Below are 16,612 nucleotides of genomic sequence, written 5' to 3' on the forward strand. Positions count from 1 at the left end.
GCTTGCAAGAAATATCTAGCAGAGAATTCTCCACCTGCAGAGGGGAGTTCTCCAGTGGTGGAAGTGGCATAGCTGCCTCCTGCACCAGCCACTCCCCATCCCCCAGCATAGGGGACATGGTAGAGCAGAGTTCCCCTACACCCAATACTCCTTTGGCATATGTTCACTGTGAGACCTTATGACACTGATTTAAGTTACAGTTGCTCTTCAGCAACTCGAACTTACTGTGGAGTAAGACTGTGCAGGATAAAGAGCTACAAGATCCTTGTAATCCTCCCCCTGCCCCTGAAGTTCAGAGGCAGATGAGAATTTAGCCCTATGGCTAGTCCAATTGACTTCAGTGGGACAACTCACTGTATATACGTAAAGTTAAACACATGATTAAATCTTTAAAGGAACACAGTCTTAATCTGTGTGTCTTTTTAATAGGTCAGGGTTAATACATATTTTAAGTGACCTTTTTGAATAGAAGTAAAGTACTATTATTATGTTTTATGGAATGCAGCATAAGTCCTGCTGGATGACATAGCAATGGAGAACTTCCCAGAAAGAATCTTAACTGCAGGGCTTTCCAGTCAGCTCTGTTTCATCTGAGCCTGCAGTTTACTTAAGTATGTTGCTAGTTAATTGAAATTAAGGTAGTAATATTGTGAAATTAAGAGGCATCGATGGGTACCAATTCTGTAAACTGCATTACCTGAAGGAAAGATTGAATGACCATAAATGTTTATAGGCAGTTTTAGTGGTAGTAAGCAGAGCTCCATTTCTTTTCTTTTAAATCAGTGTGAACTGAGTAAGTCTGTATGGGTCTGATCCTGCAAATTGCTCTGCACATGTGTTCAGCTGCATTCACACAGAGCCCCATTCGAGTCTGTGAAGCTCCATGCAGGTGCAAGGGTCCATTATGCAGAGCCCCATCGACTTCAGTGGGGCTTTGTGCTGGTGCAGTAGTCTGCCCATATGAATCCATAGGCAGGATTTGAACCTTTCAGAGTTGTTTTGTCACTGCTGATTTAAACAAAAAAGAAAGAAAATACTTCTGACAAAAGAAATTAAACTCTTAATACCACTAAAACTACCATTAACTCTTATTCTAACCTTTGACTTTTTCTTTAGATAATTACTTTAAGACTATGCAGCAAAGAAACAAATTAAGTACTATTAATGCTGAGATGATCCAAATATTCATATTGTAGATAGCTTCATATGGCTTCATTCTGTAAGTATAATTTTTGTATGGAAAATTGTAAATTAAAAAAATATTTTCTCTGTACTAGGATATATCGAGGAAGAACATACGCTAAAAGACAGCAGTATGAAAATGCAATGGAAGACTTATCTGCTGCAGTTCATCTAGACCCTTCTAATTGGTTAGCATTCTATTGCAGAGGTTGCATACTGCGAAAGATTGATCCAAAGAAAGCTCTGCAGGACTTCAGTGTTTCTGGTATTATTTCCTAGTGTCAATACTGAAAGGGAGAGAAGTTCTGTACTGGTGCCAGTGCTGTTCAACATATTCATAAATGAGCTGTAAAAGTGGATCAACAGTGAAGTGGCAAAATTTGCAGACGATACAAAATTAGTCAAAATAGTTAAGTCCAAAGCTAACTGCAGAGAGTTACAAAGGCACCTCACAAAACTGGGTGACTGGGCAAGAAAATGGCAGATGAAATTCACTGTTGATAAGTGCAAAGTAACACATATGGGAAAAATAATCCCAAGAAATCATACAAAATGATGGGGTCTAAATTTAACCATTACCACTCAAGAAAGTTCTTGACGCTATTGTGGATAGTTCTCTGAAAATATCTGCTCAATGTGAAGTGGCAGTCAAAAAAAAGGTTAAAAATGTTAGGAACCATTAGGAAAGGGATAGATAATAAGACAGAAAATATCATACTGCCACTATGTAAATCCATGGTACACCCACACCTTGAATACTGTGTGAAGCTCTGGTTGCCCCATCTCAAAAAAGATATTAGAATTGGAAAAAATACTGAGAAGGGCAACGAAAATGATTAGGGGTATGGAACTGCTTCAGGGATGACTAGAGGAGCGACATTATAGAGATTTATAAAATCTTGAATGGTATGGAGAAAGAGAATAGGGAAGTATTATTTACTCCTTCACATAACACAAGAACTAGGGGTCACAATGAAATTAATAGCAGGAGGTTTAAAACAAACATAAAGAAGTACATCTTCATACAGTGCACAGTCAACCTGTGGAACTTATTGCCAGGGGTTGTTGTGAAGGCCAAAAGCATAACTGGGTTCAAAAAAGTATTAGAAAAGTTCCTGGAGGATAGGTCAATCAATGGCTGTAAACCAAGATGGTCAGGGATGCTGTATTCACGCCGCACTTTCTGATGACTTTGTCTCTTTTAATTTGTATTAATTTAGTGTTAGCATTGGATATTGGCTGTTAGCCATTTTCAGTTATTTCCCACTCTTTCCAAATTCCCCCTTTGTTTTATTTTAATCATTTGAGAGTAGAAGTAATTAAGAATTATAATTGTATACTTGTATGTACTTGCTCCATTTTATACATAACATTTTCCATGGTATATAAACTGGTTTCTTTGCATGGTGGTCCCACCAGTTAGTTTATACTTCACTTATGATATTAAATATAACACTAAGAAAGCTAGAATAAAAGTAATATGCAGATAAGCTATATAATAAACAACTAAAATTTAGATGTGAATATCGAAAAGTTACAATTAAAATGTATTCTTTTTCCCTCAGTGCTCCTCAATGACTCTTTTGAAAATCTCAGTTCTTTCATTCACCGTGGGATCTTATACACAGAACAATGTCAATGGTCACTAGCAATCTGTGACTTTGAAAATGTACTGGCTCTGGACAGGTGATTGGTTTTCTAATATAGATTGTATACCACTTTGAATTAGCTAAGGGGGAAAACTTATGTTCATATCCATCCATCTATGTCTGTCTGTCTAAGTACTGCTATGACCCCCATCAGTGTAGACTTACAAACATTTATGAATTTATCCTTTATGAAACAGGAAAGCATTATTATCCCTGTGTTAGAGATAGGGAACTGAGCAACAGAGAGATTGAGTAGGATTTTCAAAAATATCTAAGTGACTTAAGGGCACTTTTCGAAAATTCCACCCTCATTGACTTGCCAGAGATCACAAGAGAATGCTGTGCCACAGCTGGAAATGAAATAGGGTCTGCTACATCCCAGTGTAGTTCCTTAAGCACAATATTATCCTTCCTCTTATTTGTTGGAAAACTATACGTATTTTCTGCAGCCCACCATCTCCCACAGTTCTGGACATCTGAGCTGCTCACCTCTGTCTGCAACTTCACAGAGAAAGAGCAATGTTTTGGCTCCACATCCCTCTGCTCCTACTTGCTATCAGAGTCTCTGGCTCCATGCCATCAGACAGTGGCAGTTTCTGTTGCTCCTGCTCTTACCTTGCAATTTGAGCTGTTTCTGCCCAGCTTTTGGGCAGTGATGACAGCATTCTCCCTCTCCAACATTCCTCCGCCTCCCTAGGTCAGTTAACCCCTGAGGGGTTTAATCCTTTCTGAGCCTCCACTTCAGTTTCTCAGTGCTGACTCCTCTGTCCCTTGCAGGCTGGCGAACAGCTAAGAAAGCACAGGGTTAAATCCAAACAGTGCTCTGTTTGTAAGGCAGGCTCCAGGGTGAGTGGTGTCCAGCCTGCACCCAGCCTTCAGTCCCTATCTCTGTTAGGATTCATGGCTACGAGTCAGACAGGCAGGTAGGGTCCCCAACTCATCAAGGCAGCCATGACTCCATTGCACGAAAATGGACCAGGAACCCTAGTGCAGAGCAGGAAGAAGCTCTAAAAGCAAGGAGGACCCAGACCACTCAACAAAGGGGGTAAGTCCCCAGGGACTCCAGCACAACAAAGAGAGGAGTCTGTGGGTCCATAGATCCCCCAAGTTGTAAAGTGGATCCCAAGCACCCTGAGGAAAGAAACTGGCCTTCTAATCAGCCTCCCTCCCTCCCAAGATGACCTAGAAGGCTCTGACTGAGGAGTTTCCCCCACCCGGGGGGTTGGACACAGTAGGGAGGCTTCTGAGACTGACCTCTTGAAGGGGCTCCAGGCACTAAGGAAGGCAAACAGCAAAAGGCCTCATCAGAGCTGCAGCGGGGCTTCTATAATCCCAAAGCACACAAAAAAGGTTAAAAAAAAATTAAAAAGGAACAAAAGGGAAAGAAAAAGCCCAGAAGGTCAGGAAGTATGAGTCCTCTGTCTCCTCTTCCTCCTCATCCTCCACCAAGGAAGGTAAGCTGTCTGACTCTGAATTGAAACAGGATGAAAAATGCAGGAAAGATTTCCCCCCACCCGCAAGAAATGTCAAACTATGTGCAATCAGATTGTTTCCAGGCTTCAAATGCAACCTGAGCAGGCTCCTGTGAGTAAGCCTGAGTAAGTTTCTCCCTTCAGGCAGGACACTCCTTCAGAGAAGCGATTAGTGATGAATGGAACAAGCCTGATAAGATATTAACAAGAGTCACTTCAGGCTATATAACATTTAGATGGAGACACTGGCCTCTGTGATGTCATCCCTGTCTCAGTGGGACTTCTTGATGTCAGTAGATCTAACGGATGCATATCTCCATCAGATCATGTCTCCTCATATTTCTGAGGTTTGCTTATGGCAAGAAATGTACTGAACACTTCCATTCAGCCTGTCCTTGGCTCCCCCGATTTTTTTTATGAAAGATGTTTGTAGTGATAGTAGCCATTCTCAGGTGATAGACCCACCTATACCCTTTCCTGGATGACATTCTGATCAGAGCTCCATTGCAATTAGCAATGCACTGTGTCACATCTTGGATGTTGCATCTCCTCCAGGAGCATGGCTTCATCAACTTTGCCAAGGAAAGCTCCCTGGTTCCATTCACCAGAATAACCCATCTCCTATTACCCCCACCCCCTGTCGTGATTTTTCACACCTGCGTCTGGTCACCCTACTTTGAAGTGACCTGACTGGAGGGCCAAGTCACCGGAAGAGGCAGGCCACCACAAAGGCGGAGCAGCCATTGGCAGGAGACGCTCTGTGGGGAGTGAGCTGCTATCCCATGCTCAGCCACAAGGTGGTGCCTGTGGTGAGTCAACCCCTTCATATACCCCAGGCGGTGCAGTGGCACTTCATGGTCTATAGCATCAAAGGCAGCTGATAGAATAACATCAGAATGGAGATGTGGTGGCAAAAAATCAACAACCAAAGAAACTAATGATCCCTCTGTACTAAATTCAGCCTTGAAACCAGACAGACAGGGATCTAGGAGGAAGTCAGGGGAATGCTGATGAAACTGGACTTGCATATCTCATCCTTCTAATAAACATCCACCAAAAAAGGTACAGTCCGTATTTTGGAGAAGTCACTAATCATGCATATATACAGCTACCAGTGTTCAAAGGAATTAAGAAGGGAATTAGTAATGCATTTGATGTGTGTTATGCAAGCAAATAGGTGTAACTCAAAGCCTACCTTTTGACTGCTTACAGATGTGTTTTTGTAATACTATAGTAATTAGATGAAACATGTTGTATTGGACATTAATGTATATAACAAAGTGTTTCATATTGTATGACAAAATGAAAAATAAGATAATCTTTATTCTTTTTTAGTGGTATTGCCTTGGCTTACATAAATATTGGTTTGATATTACTGTTGCATCTGGATCATTACTATGAAGCTATTCGACAGTTCTCTAAAGCCATTGAAGTTGGTCCCACAAACGTTAGAGTTTATTTATGTAGAGCTCAAGCATATCATCAGGTATTTTATTCTTTTTGGTCTTAAATATTGTAACACTACTTTTACATTTTAGAGTTGCTATGAAAAACATTTTAATAGATACTTATGCCCTGGTCCTTCAAAGATTTACATACATGCTTAACTTTTTGGACAATAAGTACCCATATTGATTTCTATGGTATGTGCAATGCATAAAAAGCACATATGTAAATCTTTGCAGGGTTGGGATCAAAGGCAATAACAGATGATCCTATCTGTAGTAACTGTAGTTGTAAAGCCTTCCTCCATGAGCTGAATATTTAGAGCTCTATGGGTTTTTTAGGGCCTTACCTTGCCATCAGTCAATCCTCAAAAAGTGGAATAGATAAAATAATAGTAGTAAGAGATAAGATTAATAGATAAGCTTTTGTAAAATATTGTAAAAGCCGTTTAGGAAGTTTGCATATTTGTATCTTTTGTCAGGATTAAGGATCTCTGTGCTGTTTTAGGCATTTGTTTTAGTGTCACCATTAGATGTAGGGAAAATAGAAAATCCTGAAATTGGGTATTGGTATATAAGTAAAGCAGAAGCTGAGTAGCAAATACTTTGTTTTAAAATGTATGTGCAAGTCACTCTATGTATTCTACTATTATTTAAAACTTAAAGAAAAAGACAGTATAGCCATTAATTTACATATTTTATTACAAAGAAATCTCTTGTAGGGAAGAATACACTCAATGGGGTAGAAAAAGTGATTAAAGAGTATGTATGAGTAACTGAATTTTTTTTGTAAATAACAGGTGCACAATTTACAGCGTGCATTAAGAGATATAAATCGAGCCATTCATCTTTATCCAACTGAATCCTATTTATACATAATAAGGTAGGAAAATTATCATTTAGAACTTAACAAGTATTCCACTTTACAACTGTTGTTTGAAACACAGTAAAAACATCGACTATATTAACACATCTACTGAACAAGCCTAGTTAATGATAATAATTAGAGGTAATAATATTTTAATAGCACTTTTCATCCTTTGCAAATTATATCCATGTAATAGCACCTCACTGGTGTTACCTCTGGGATGGAGAGAAGGATCCAGCATGATATACAGGATGCTGCATGACAAAGTTTCAGATGCAAGGTATGGGGAGGGTGAGGGTGAATATGAATAGTGACAACAGAGCACACCTGTACTCTTCTAAATAATTTAACTGTCCATTCAGAGTGGATAAATATTTCAGTGTCCTATCTGAAGAAATGACCTGCACAACTCCACTCTTGCTATTGAGGTAACAGAGGTGGGACTGACTGAAACTTAGTAAACCACTCTTTTGATGATAAACAGGGAGGACTAACTTTTCTCCTATTCCCTCTTAAGTTTGTTGCAGCTCTGAAGTGCTGAGTGAAGTGCTGAGTCCAGCCTTTCCCCTAGGCTTGAACCTGTAAGTTCCTATGAACAGAACCTATGAACCTAGAGAGTAAATATTTCAAACCTGATATTTAGCTGTTCTCTTCAGCTTAGCCTAAAAGCTCCATTTCTGTGTCGCTTTAGTCATTTTCTCTGTAAATCTGTTTCTCTCTTCACAGAAAATAATTTTGGTAAAGATCTTCCCTCTCATAGTCTTTTTTATATGCTCCGAGAATCTCAGGGTTCTACCACCATTTGCTCTTTTTTCCTTTTCTGGTCTTTATTTGGTCTCAAAAGCCAAATATGAGCTTCCCAGACTGTTCATGAATGTCTTTAGTATTTTCTGCATAGTTGGTAGTTTTCATTCAAGCTTCTTATGGCTTGTCTAGAACCAGTGCACCATTTGGCATATGTAAATCCTGCCTGTCACTGCAGGCAGGTGCAGTTTGAGAAACTCTCCTTTGGCTGGTGTGGAGTTCCAAAGCTCTGTGAAAACTGACATATTGACTAATGAATCCATATGGTTCCTAATGTATGCATAAAATACATTTTTAATCATGAACTAATTCCTTCACTCCACTCCTCACAAATTAGTGAAAGGTACCAGCCCTTACTAAGTCAAACAGATATGCCAGTTTTCATCTGAGGGGAGCCAAATACACTGTAGGAAATGTTTAAAAAGTGAGGACATCTCATTGTCATCTCAGTGAAAAAGGCCCATTCACTGATCTATGCATCAATTAAAACTCACATTAAGGACTTAAAGTGAGGCTGTACTCTAAATAGTAAATATATAAAAATGTAGTCTTAATCAATGTTCCTTGTGTGCATTTCAAGTCCTGTCTGCTTACCTTAGGAACAATAAGAAGTTTTTACTGCTTTTTACTCTTATCAGTACTATAGAGCTGCAACAAACTTAAGAGGGAATGGGCGAAAAGTTAGTCCTTCTTGTTCATCACCAAAAGAGTTGTTTACTAAGTTTCAGTCAGTCCCACCTCTGTTACCTCAATAGCAAGAGTGGGCTTGTGCAGGTATCTCTGAAGGCCTGATTTGGCTTGCAAGTACATTTACTACTAATGGTGATGCACGGGAAAGAAACAAACCTAGCTTGGCCTTCAGAATCAGATTGAATTTACCTACAACCACTCTATGGCAAAACAACATTGATTTTAGAACTAGCATTATTAACAATATGTGCATAGTTCTAGTAGTGTGTGTGCTGTTAGCTGTGGATCCCACAAAAAAATGTGGGCCTTGCAATTGAATAGCTATAAATTTTTAAATTTTCTTGGTGATAGTGTTTTAAAAAGGTATGTGCAGAAGGAACAAGAGGAAAAACCTGGATTGTATTCCTTTGAAGATGTGATTTTTACTAGAAACTTTAGACTTTTACTTACTCCTGCATTATTTGTACTTTTTAAAATACTGCTTAAATAAGAATTCTCAGCCTGAAAAAATGGTTTTACAATGAGCAAATTACATACAACAAAAATTTCTTTTGTTACAGGGGACAATATTTAATTGAGATGAAGGAATATAAACTTGCAAGCTTCTGTATTCTTCAGGTAGCAGAAATGGGCGATGGTAAAGTCAGTTTAATTGTCTAGGTTCTTATTAACCATAGTATCTGAGCCCTAATGTAAGGAGTGATTTAACTACTGTAATTTATTGTAAGGAACCATGACACTTCCTTATGCTGCTTGCAGTTTTTTCACTTACATTTCTTTACTTATGCTGTTTCTGTTTATAGTTTGACTATAGTTTATACTTCTGTTTATGTTTAAAATAAGGCTACGTTTTAGTAACATCTTTGTAAAAGTCATGGACAGTGAACAAAAATTCACAGCCCGGGACCTGTCCATGTCTTGTACTATAGTACTATAGAGCCCTGACTAGATCTCAGAGTGGGGGCAGCCCAAGGGTGCCAGGGTTGCTCGTGGAGGGGTGCCACGGTGCTCAGGGGTGGCCCAAGACCCCTGCTGGTGCTGGGGGGGAGGAGGAGGGCGGGCGGGCAGTGGTGCACAGCCCAGGAAACCTGCAGGTGCTGAAGAGGAAGGTTGGTGGGGCTGGCAGGCTCCCTACCTGGCTCTGTGCCTCCCTGGAAGCAGTGACATCCCCCTCCCTTAGTTCCTAGATGGAGGCACGCCCAGGCAGCTCTGCGTGTTGCTTCTGCCCTGAGCGCCGACTCCACAGCTCCCATTAGCTGGGAACCATGGCCAGTGGGAGCTGCAGGAGCGATGTCTGCAAGCGGAGGCAGCGTGCTGAGATCCCTAGCTATGCCTTTGCCTAGGCACCGAGGGATGTCACCGCTTCCGGGAAGCCCCCTGAGATAAGCGCCACCCAGAGCCCTCACCCCCTCCTTCACCCTAACCCCCAGCCCTGAACCCTGTCCCATACCCAAACTCCTGCTGCTGCTGGAGGAGAGGGGTGTGGTGGCTCAAGACTCCCCAGGGGCGACCAGTGTGGCTGGCCCAGGGGCTGCCTGAGCTGCTCATGTGGCCCCCGGCCAGCCACACCAGCCGCTGCAGGTCACAGGCCTCGATGACAAATTTGCAGCCTTGCTTATAAATATTGGTAATAGAACGTTATGTGGAATTTGTGGTTATACTTTGTATTTACTTAGGACCTTGCTTACTGAGATATCAAATGGCTTTACAAACATTAAGCTTCATAATACACCTGTAAGGTAAAATACTATGGCTATAGTAACCCTTGTGGGTTGTAATAGTGGTCTCAGAGTGGCAGAACAAGTGCCCCATGCCCTCAGTGGAGGATGATTCTGTTGTTCAGTTGACGCCTCAGCAATTCCTGTGTAGTTGTTTGAGGTTGTCTTTTTCCTTGCTTTCTTTGGAGAGGGGAAATTTGCAGATGCCCATGATTTGACCCTAACTTTGCTGCTTATAGTTGAAGTTTTTTACTCCAGGCTTTGATGTGAAAGGTTAAAACTCAATTCTTAAAAAATTGTTTGTGTTTTCGTATAGCAGTTAAGGCAAACAACCTTGGAGTCTCATGGATTTTTGAACAATGTAAAGTTTATTTATCCTATGAAATTACCTTATATTTAGAACATGCAGCGTGAAATAATATAATATTGTGACCATTATTTGTTTGTCTTTCTTATTTTCAGTATCCTTTAAAACCTCTCCTGTCCAGCAAGCGCTCGTTCTGTCATTTTGTCAAAATCACAGTAAAGCTATAGAGTGCTTACTTGAGGTTATTGCAGATCAGCCTGCGCCTTCCATGTTTGTTCTGCTAGGAAAAATACAAATGAAAGCCAAGAAAACCAAGGTTAGAACATTTTTTCTAAACTATTTACAGCAAAATGCCAAACAATAAAATATCTTGGTTTCTATAGCCTTGATGCTTTACAGAATATCTCATTTTATGAAATATTCCCTGCACTTCAATGTTTAAATTACAAAAGGGAATAGTAACACTCTTTTCGCTTAATGCTCCTGCACTAATGTTTCAGTAAGTATTATGCAGTGTTGTTTAAAACCATGTACAATTTAATTAAAAGAAATAGTTATGTAGGCTGGAGTTCAGTTAAATTTAATAATGTTGCTTTTTTCAAAACATAAAAAGAAAGCAGTGTGCAAATACTGTAATATCTAATTGAGCTAGAGGCAATACAAAAGTTTGGTTGCTTCATATTTGTAGAATGAATGTATAAGAATTTTCAGAGTGATTACTGTATAACTAGTCCCTCAACTTTGTGAATACAGTACTTGCTTCCCATTGTATGTTACCAGTAGAAATATCATACTGTTGCTTCTTTTGACCCAAGCAGTTAGACAATAATCATGGCCTTGCAGGGTTATTTTCATTAGGAGGAGAAATAGATGATAAAAGTCAGGCATTTCTTTTGGTGTAATCCTGTTTATTTACAAAGAATGTACAGCAAGCCCTGTTTCCTCAAACACACTGGAAACAAACTGTACCTGGCAGTTTCCTTGTTCAGAAATTCCCAAGTCTGCCTCTCTAGCAGGTTCTGTGTCCAAGAAACTCCATCCCTCTGCTTCGTCTCAGGATCATGCTCATAACTGCTTCTCTGGCTTTCCCTTGTATTGCACAAACATGCACATACAAAACACTTATCCTGTGTTTCCACTAGGCAGAAACCCTTGAACCACATCATCATACAGCCTAGTGCCTTAGGCAGTAGCCTCCATTATGACATCTATTTCACCACAGAAAAGGAGTTTAATTTTTCCTTATATTGCACCTGAGAAAAAGGTGATTAGCTCATAGAATCATAGAATATCAGGGTTAGAAGAGACCTAGGAGGTCATCTAGTCCAACCCCCTGCTCAAAGCAGGAACAATCCCCAGACAGATTTTTGCTCCAGATCCCTGGGTTTAGCAGGCTAATGCTCAAACCACTGGGCTATCTTTCCCCTCATTAGCATGGCTGTGATAGTTTTTGGGTCAACGGCCCCTTGATGGTAGCCATTAGTAACTTCCAGCATAAGAGTACTCTAGGCATTAGGGATAGATCCTGAAAACATGCTGTCATGGTTGCAGATCTATCTGTACCATTACCTCCTTTCTGGTCTTTCTGAGTGCACTACCTCAGATGTCAAGCCTTGTGCCTTTACCTCTCCCAGAGTGGAATTCTGCAATTCTTCCACTCTTAGCCCTGGTCTACACTACGAGTTTAGGTCATATTTAGCAGCTTTACATCAATTTAACCCCACCTATCCACATGACGAAGCCGGTTTTTTGACTTAAAGGGCACTTACAATTGATTTCTGTACTCCTCCCCCGACGAGGGGATTAGCGCTGAAATTGAACTTGCCAGGTCAAATTTGGGATAGCGTGGTCGCAATTCGACGGTATTGGCCTCCGAAAGCTATCCCAAAGTGCTCCATTGTGACCGCTCTGGACAGCGCTCTCAACTCAGATGCACTGGTCAGGTAGACAGGAAAAGGCCCAAGAACTTTTGAATCTCATTTCCTGTTTGGCTAGCGTGGCAATCTGCAGGTGAGTGCAGATCTCATCAGCAAAGGTGACCATGATGGAGTCCCAGAATCGCAAAAGAGCCCCAGCATGGACTGAAGGGAGGTACGGGATCGGATCATTGTATGAGTAGACGAATCCATGCTATCAGAACTCCGTTCCAAAAGATGAAATGCCCAAACATTTGAAAAAATCTCTAAGGGCATGAAGGACAGAGGCTATAAGAGGGACCTGCAGCAGTGCCGTGTGAAACTTAAGATGCTGAGGCAAGCCTACCAAAAAAACAGAGAGGCAAACAGCCACTCTGGGTCAGAGCCCCAAACATGCCGGTTCTATGATGAACTGCATGCCATTCTAGGAGGTGGCCCTACAACTACCCACCTGGTGCTTTGACTCCGTCAATGGAGTAGCATGCAACAGGGATGTGGGTTTTGGGGACGAGGAAGATAGCTCATAGAAAGCAAGTGGAGAAACTGTTTTCCCTGACAGCCAGGAACTGTTTCTCACCCTGGATCTGGAGTCAGTACCCCCCGAACCCACCCAAGGCTGCCTCCTGGACCCACCAGGTGAAGAAGTGACCTCTGGTAAGTGTACCTTTGTAAATATTATATATGGTTTAAAAGCAAGCGTGTTTAATGATTAATTTGCCCTGTCATTCGCGGCCAGTACAGCTACTGGAAAAGTCTGTTAACATGTCAGGGGATGGAGCGGAAATCCTCCAGGGACATCTCTATAAAGCTTTCCTGAATGTACTCCCAAAGCATTTGCAAAAGGTTTCTGGGGAGGGCAGCCTTATTCCATCCTCCATGGTAGGGCACTTTACCATGCCAGGCCAGTAGCACGTAGTCTGGATTCACTGCATAACACAGCGTATGGTCCCGGTGTTTGCTGGCATTTAAACATCATCTGTTCTTTAACTCTCTGTGTTATCCTCAGGAGAGTAATATCATTCATGGTCACCTGGTTGAAATAGGGTGATTTTATTAAGGGGGCATTCAGAAGTGTCCGTTCCTGCTGGGCTGTTTGCCTGTGGCTGAACAGAAATGTTTCCCTCTGTTAGCAACGCGGTGTGGGGAGAGGTGAAGCGATCATCCCAGAGAACTGTGTGTGTGTGGTGGTTGGGGGGGGGGTTAGTTGGGTTTGTGCTGCATGTTAACCCGAAAACCGCAGCCCCTCCTTTTAAATTGCCAACCCATTTTAAATAGAGTCTACCCATTATTCTCTAAAATGTGTCTTTTTGACTAACACTTTCCCTTTTTTTCCTCCACCAGCTGCAAATGTTTCAATGCTCACACTATCTTCTCCTTCCCAGAGGCTAGCAAAGAGTAGAAGGCGAAAAAAAACGCACTCGCGATGAAATGTTCTCTGAGCTCATGCAGTCCTCCTGCATTGAAAGAGCCCAGCAGAATGAGTGGAGGCAGACAATGTCAGAGTCCACGAAAGCACAATATGAACGCGAGGACAGGTGGTGGGCTGAAGATGATAGGTGGTGTCAGCTTGGTAACAGAAGGCAAGAGGCAATGCTGAGGGTACTGGAGGAACAAACTGATATGCTTCGGCATATGGTTGAGGTTCAGGAAAGGCAGCATGAGCACAGACCACTGCTACAGCCCCTATGTAACCCACCGCCCTCCTCCCCAAGTTCCATAGCCTCTTCATTCAGATGCTCAAGAATATGGTTGGGGGGCCTCCGGGCACCCAACCACTCCACCCCAGAGGACTGCCCGAGCAACAGAAGGCTGGCATTCAATAAGTTTTGAAGTAAAATGTGGCCTTGTCCTTTCCTCCTCCCACACCCCACCAGGTGCTTCCCTCTTCCCCCACCCCTCCCAAGCTATCTTGGCAGTTATCCCCCTATTTATGTGATGAATTAATAAAGAATGCATGAATGTGAAGCAACAATTATTTTATTGCTTCTGCAAGTGGTGATCGAAGTGGGGAGGGGAGGGTGGTTATCTTCCAGGGAAGTAGAGTGAACCAGGGGCTGTGGGTTCATCAAGCAGAAACAAACAGAACTTTCACAGCGTAGCCTGGCCAGTCATGAAACTGGTTTTCAAAGCTTCTCTGATGCGCACCAAACCCTCCTGTACTCTGCTAACCACCCTTGTGTCTGGCTGCGCATAATCAGTGGCCAGCTGATTTGCCTCAACCTCCCACCCTGCCATAAACGTCTCCCCCTTACTCTCACAGATATTGTGGAGTGCACAGCAAGCAGTAATACCAATGGGAATATTGGTTTTAGTGACCTCTATCCGAGTCAGTAAACTGTGCCAGCATGCTTTTAAACGTCCAAATGCACATTCTACCACCATTCTGCACTTGCTCAGTCTATAGCTGAACAGCTCCTGACAACTGTCCAGGCTGCCTGTGTACAGCTTCATGAGCCATGGCATTAAGGGGTAGGCTAGGTCCCCAAGGATAACTATAGGCATTTCAACATCCCCAACGGTTATTTTCTGGTCTGGGAAGAAAGTTCCTTGCTGCAGCTTTTGAAACAGACCAGAGTTCCTGAAGATGCGAGCGTCATGTACCTTTCCCAGCCATCCCACATTGATGTTGGTGAAACATCCCTTGTGATCCACCAGTGCTTGCAGCACCATTGAAAAGTACCCCTTTCAATTTATGTACTCACTGGGTTGGTGCTCCGGTGCCAAGACAGGGATATGGTTTCCATCTATCGCCCCACCAGAGTTAGGGAATCCCATTTCAGCAAAGCCATCCACTATGACCTGCACATTTCCCAGAATCACTACCCTTGATATCAGCAGCTCTTTGATTGTGTTGGGTACTTGGATCACAGCAGCCCCCACAGTAGATTTGCCCACTCCAAATTGATTTCTGAGTGACCGGTAGCTGTCTGGCGTTGCAGGCTTCCACAAGGCTATCGCTACTTGCTTGTTAACTGTGAGGGCTGCTATCATCTTGGTATTCTTGCACTTCAGGGCAGGGGAAAGCAAGTCACAAAGATCCATGAAAGTGCCCTTACGCAGGCGAAAGTTTTGCAGCCACTGGGAGTCATCCCAGACCTGCAACACTATGCGGTCCCACCAGTCTATGCTTGTTTCCCGGGCCCAGAATCGGCATTCCACGGCATGAACATGCCCCATTAACAGCATGATATCCTCATTGCCGGGGCCTGTACTTTGAGAAAAGTCTGTGTCCGTGTCCTCATCACTCTCATCACTGTGCTGCCACCGCCTCCTTGCTGGGTTTTGCTTTTGCAGGTTCTGGTTCTGCATATACTGCAGGATAATGCATGTGGTGTTTACAGTGCTCATAATTGCGGCGGTGATATGAACGGGCTCCATGCTTGCCATGCTGTGGCGTCTGCGCTGAAAAAAGGCACAGAACCATTGTCTGCCATTGCTCTGATGGAGGGAGGAGTGACTTGGCTTACAGGAAATTAAAGTCAACAAAGGGGGTGGCTTTGCATCAAGGAGAAACACAATCAACTGTCACACAGAATGGCCCCCTCAAGGATTGAACTCAAAACCCTGGGTTTAGCAGGCCATTGATTTCACAGAGGGAGGGAGGAGCAAATGAATACAAAACAAATCTGGTCTAATTCTTGTTTTGAGCCACTCCATCTCTCTTATACATCTTAGGCTGGCAGCAGACGGTGCAGTACGGCTGTTTTGAGCCACTCCATCTCTCTTATACATCTTAGGCTGGCAGCAGACGGTGCAGTACGACTGCTAGCCATTGTCATCTCCTGGGTGCTTGCCAGAACATGATGATGTACAACTGCTAGCCATTGTCGTCTCCTTGCTGCTCACCAGAAGATGGTGCAGTACGACTGCAGGCAGGACTGAATCTCCATGAGCGGGCTCCATGCTTGCTGTGGTATGGCGTCTGCACGGGTAACCCAGGAAATAAGGTTCAAAACGATTGCTGTTGCTTTCATGGGCGGGCGGGGCTGACGACGTGTCCAGAACCACCCATGACAATGTTTTTGACCCATCAGGCATTGGGAGCTCAACCCAGAATTCCAATGGGTGGTGGAGACTGTGGGAATTGTGGGATAGCTACCACAATGCTACACTCTGGAAGTCGACGCTAGCCTCAGTACTGTGGACACACTCCGCTGAGTTAATGGTCTCGATGGTCTTGGAATGGGGACACACACAATCAACTGTATAAAATCGATTTCTAAAAAATCTACTTCTATATATTTGACCTAATTTCATAGTGTAGACATACCCTTAGAATGGTCCCTGGGCTACCATACCATTTATATCGACCATGCTTGCTGATCAGGTCTGACTGAATTCTGGCACCTTCCAATGCATGTGACCAGTGGTATACAGTGACCAAACAGCCTTCTTAAAACCAAAGTATTGTTTATTTTAACAGTAGGAATAAAATATTTATATATATAGAGAGAGAGAGCAAGAAAGTGGTTTGAGCATTGGCCTGCTAAACCCAGGGTTGTGAGTTCAATCCTTGAGAGGGCCATTTAGGGAAGAGGGGTAAAAATCTGCCTGGGGATTG

General features: G+C 42.6%; 1 protein-coding gene across 8 annotated transcripts in view; it reads left to right on the forward strand.

The window, feature by feature from the left end:
- Positions 1 to 16,612, forward strand: part of TTC6 (tetratricopeptide repeat domain 6) — a 153,219-nt gene that overhangs the window by 104,444 nt on the left and 32,163 nt on the right. For all 8 annotated transcript variants that reach the window (XM_050953842.1, XM_050953843.1, XM_050953838.1 and 5 more), the window contains 6 exons: positions 1,278 to 1,447; positions 2,748 to 2,868; positions 5,639 to 5,789; positions 6,549 to 6,631; positions 8,671 to 8,747; positions 10,291 to 10,451. In XM_050953842.1, the coding sequence (XP_050809799.1) occupies positions 1,278 to 1,447; positions 2,748 to 2,868; positions 5,639 to 5,789; positions 6,549 to 6,631; positions 8,671 to 8,747; positions 10,291 to 10,451 (763 nt within the window). The remainder of the gene's footprint in view (positions 1 to 1,277; positions 1,448 to 2,747; positions 2,869 to 5,638; positions 5,790 to 6,548; positions 6,632 to 8,670; positions 8,748 to 10,290; positions 10,452 to 16,612) is intronic.

This window comes from Gopherus flavomarginatus, chromosome 5 (genome assembly GCF_025201925.1).
Source record: "Gopherus flavomarginatus isolate rGopFla2 chromosome 5, rGopFla2.mat.asm, whole genome shotgun sequence".
NCBI lineage: Eukaryota > Metazoa > Chordata > Testudines > Testudinidae > Gopherus > Gopherus flavomarginatus.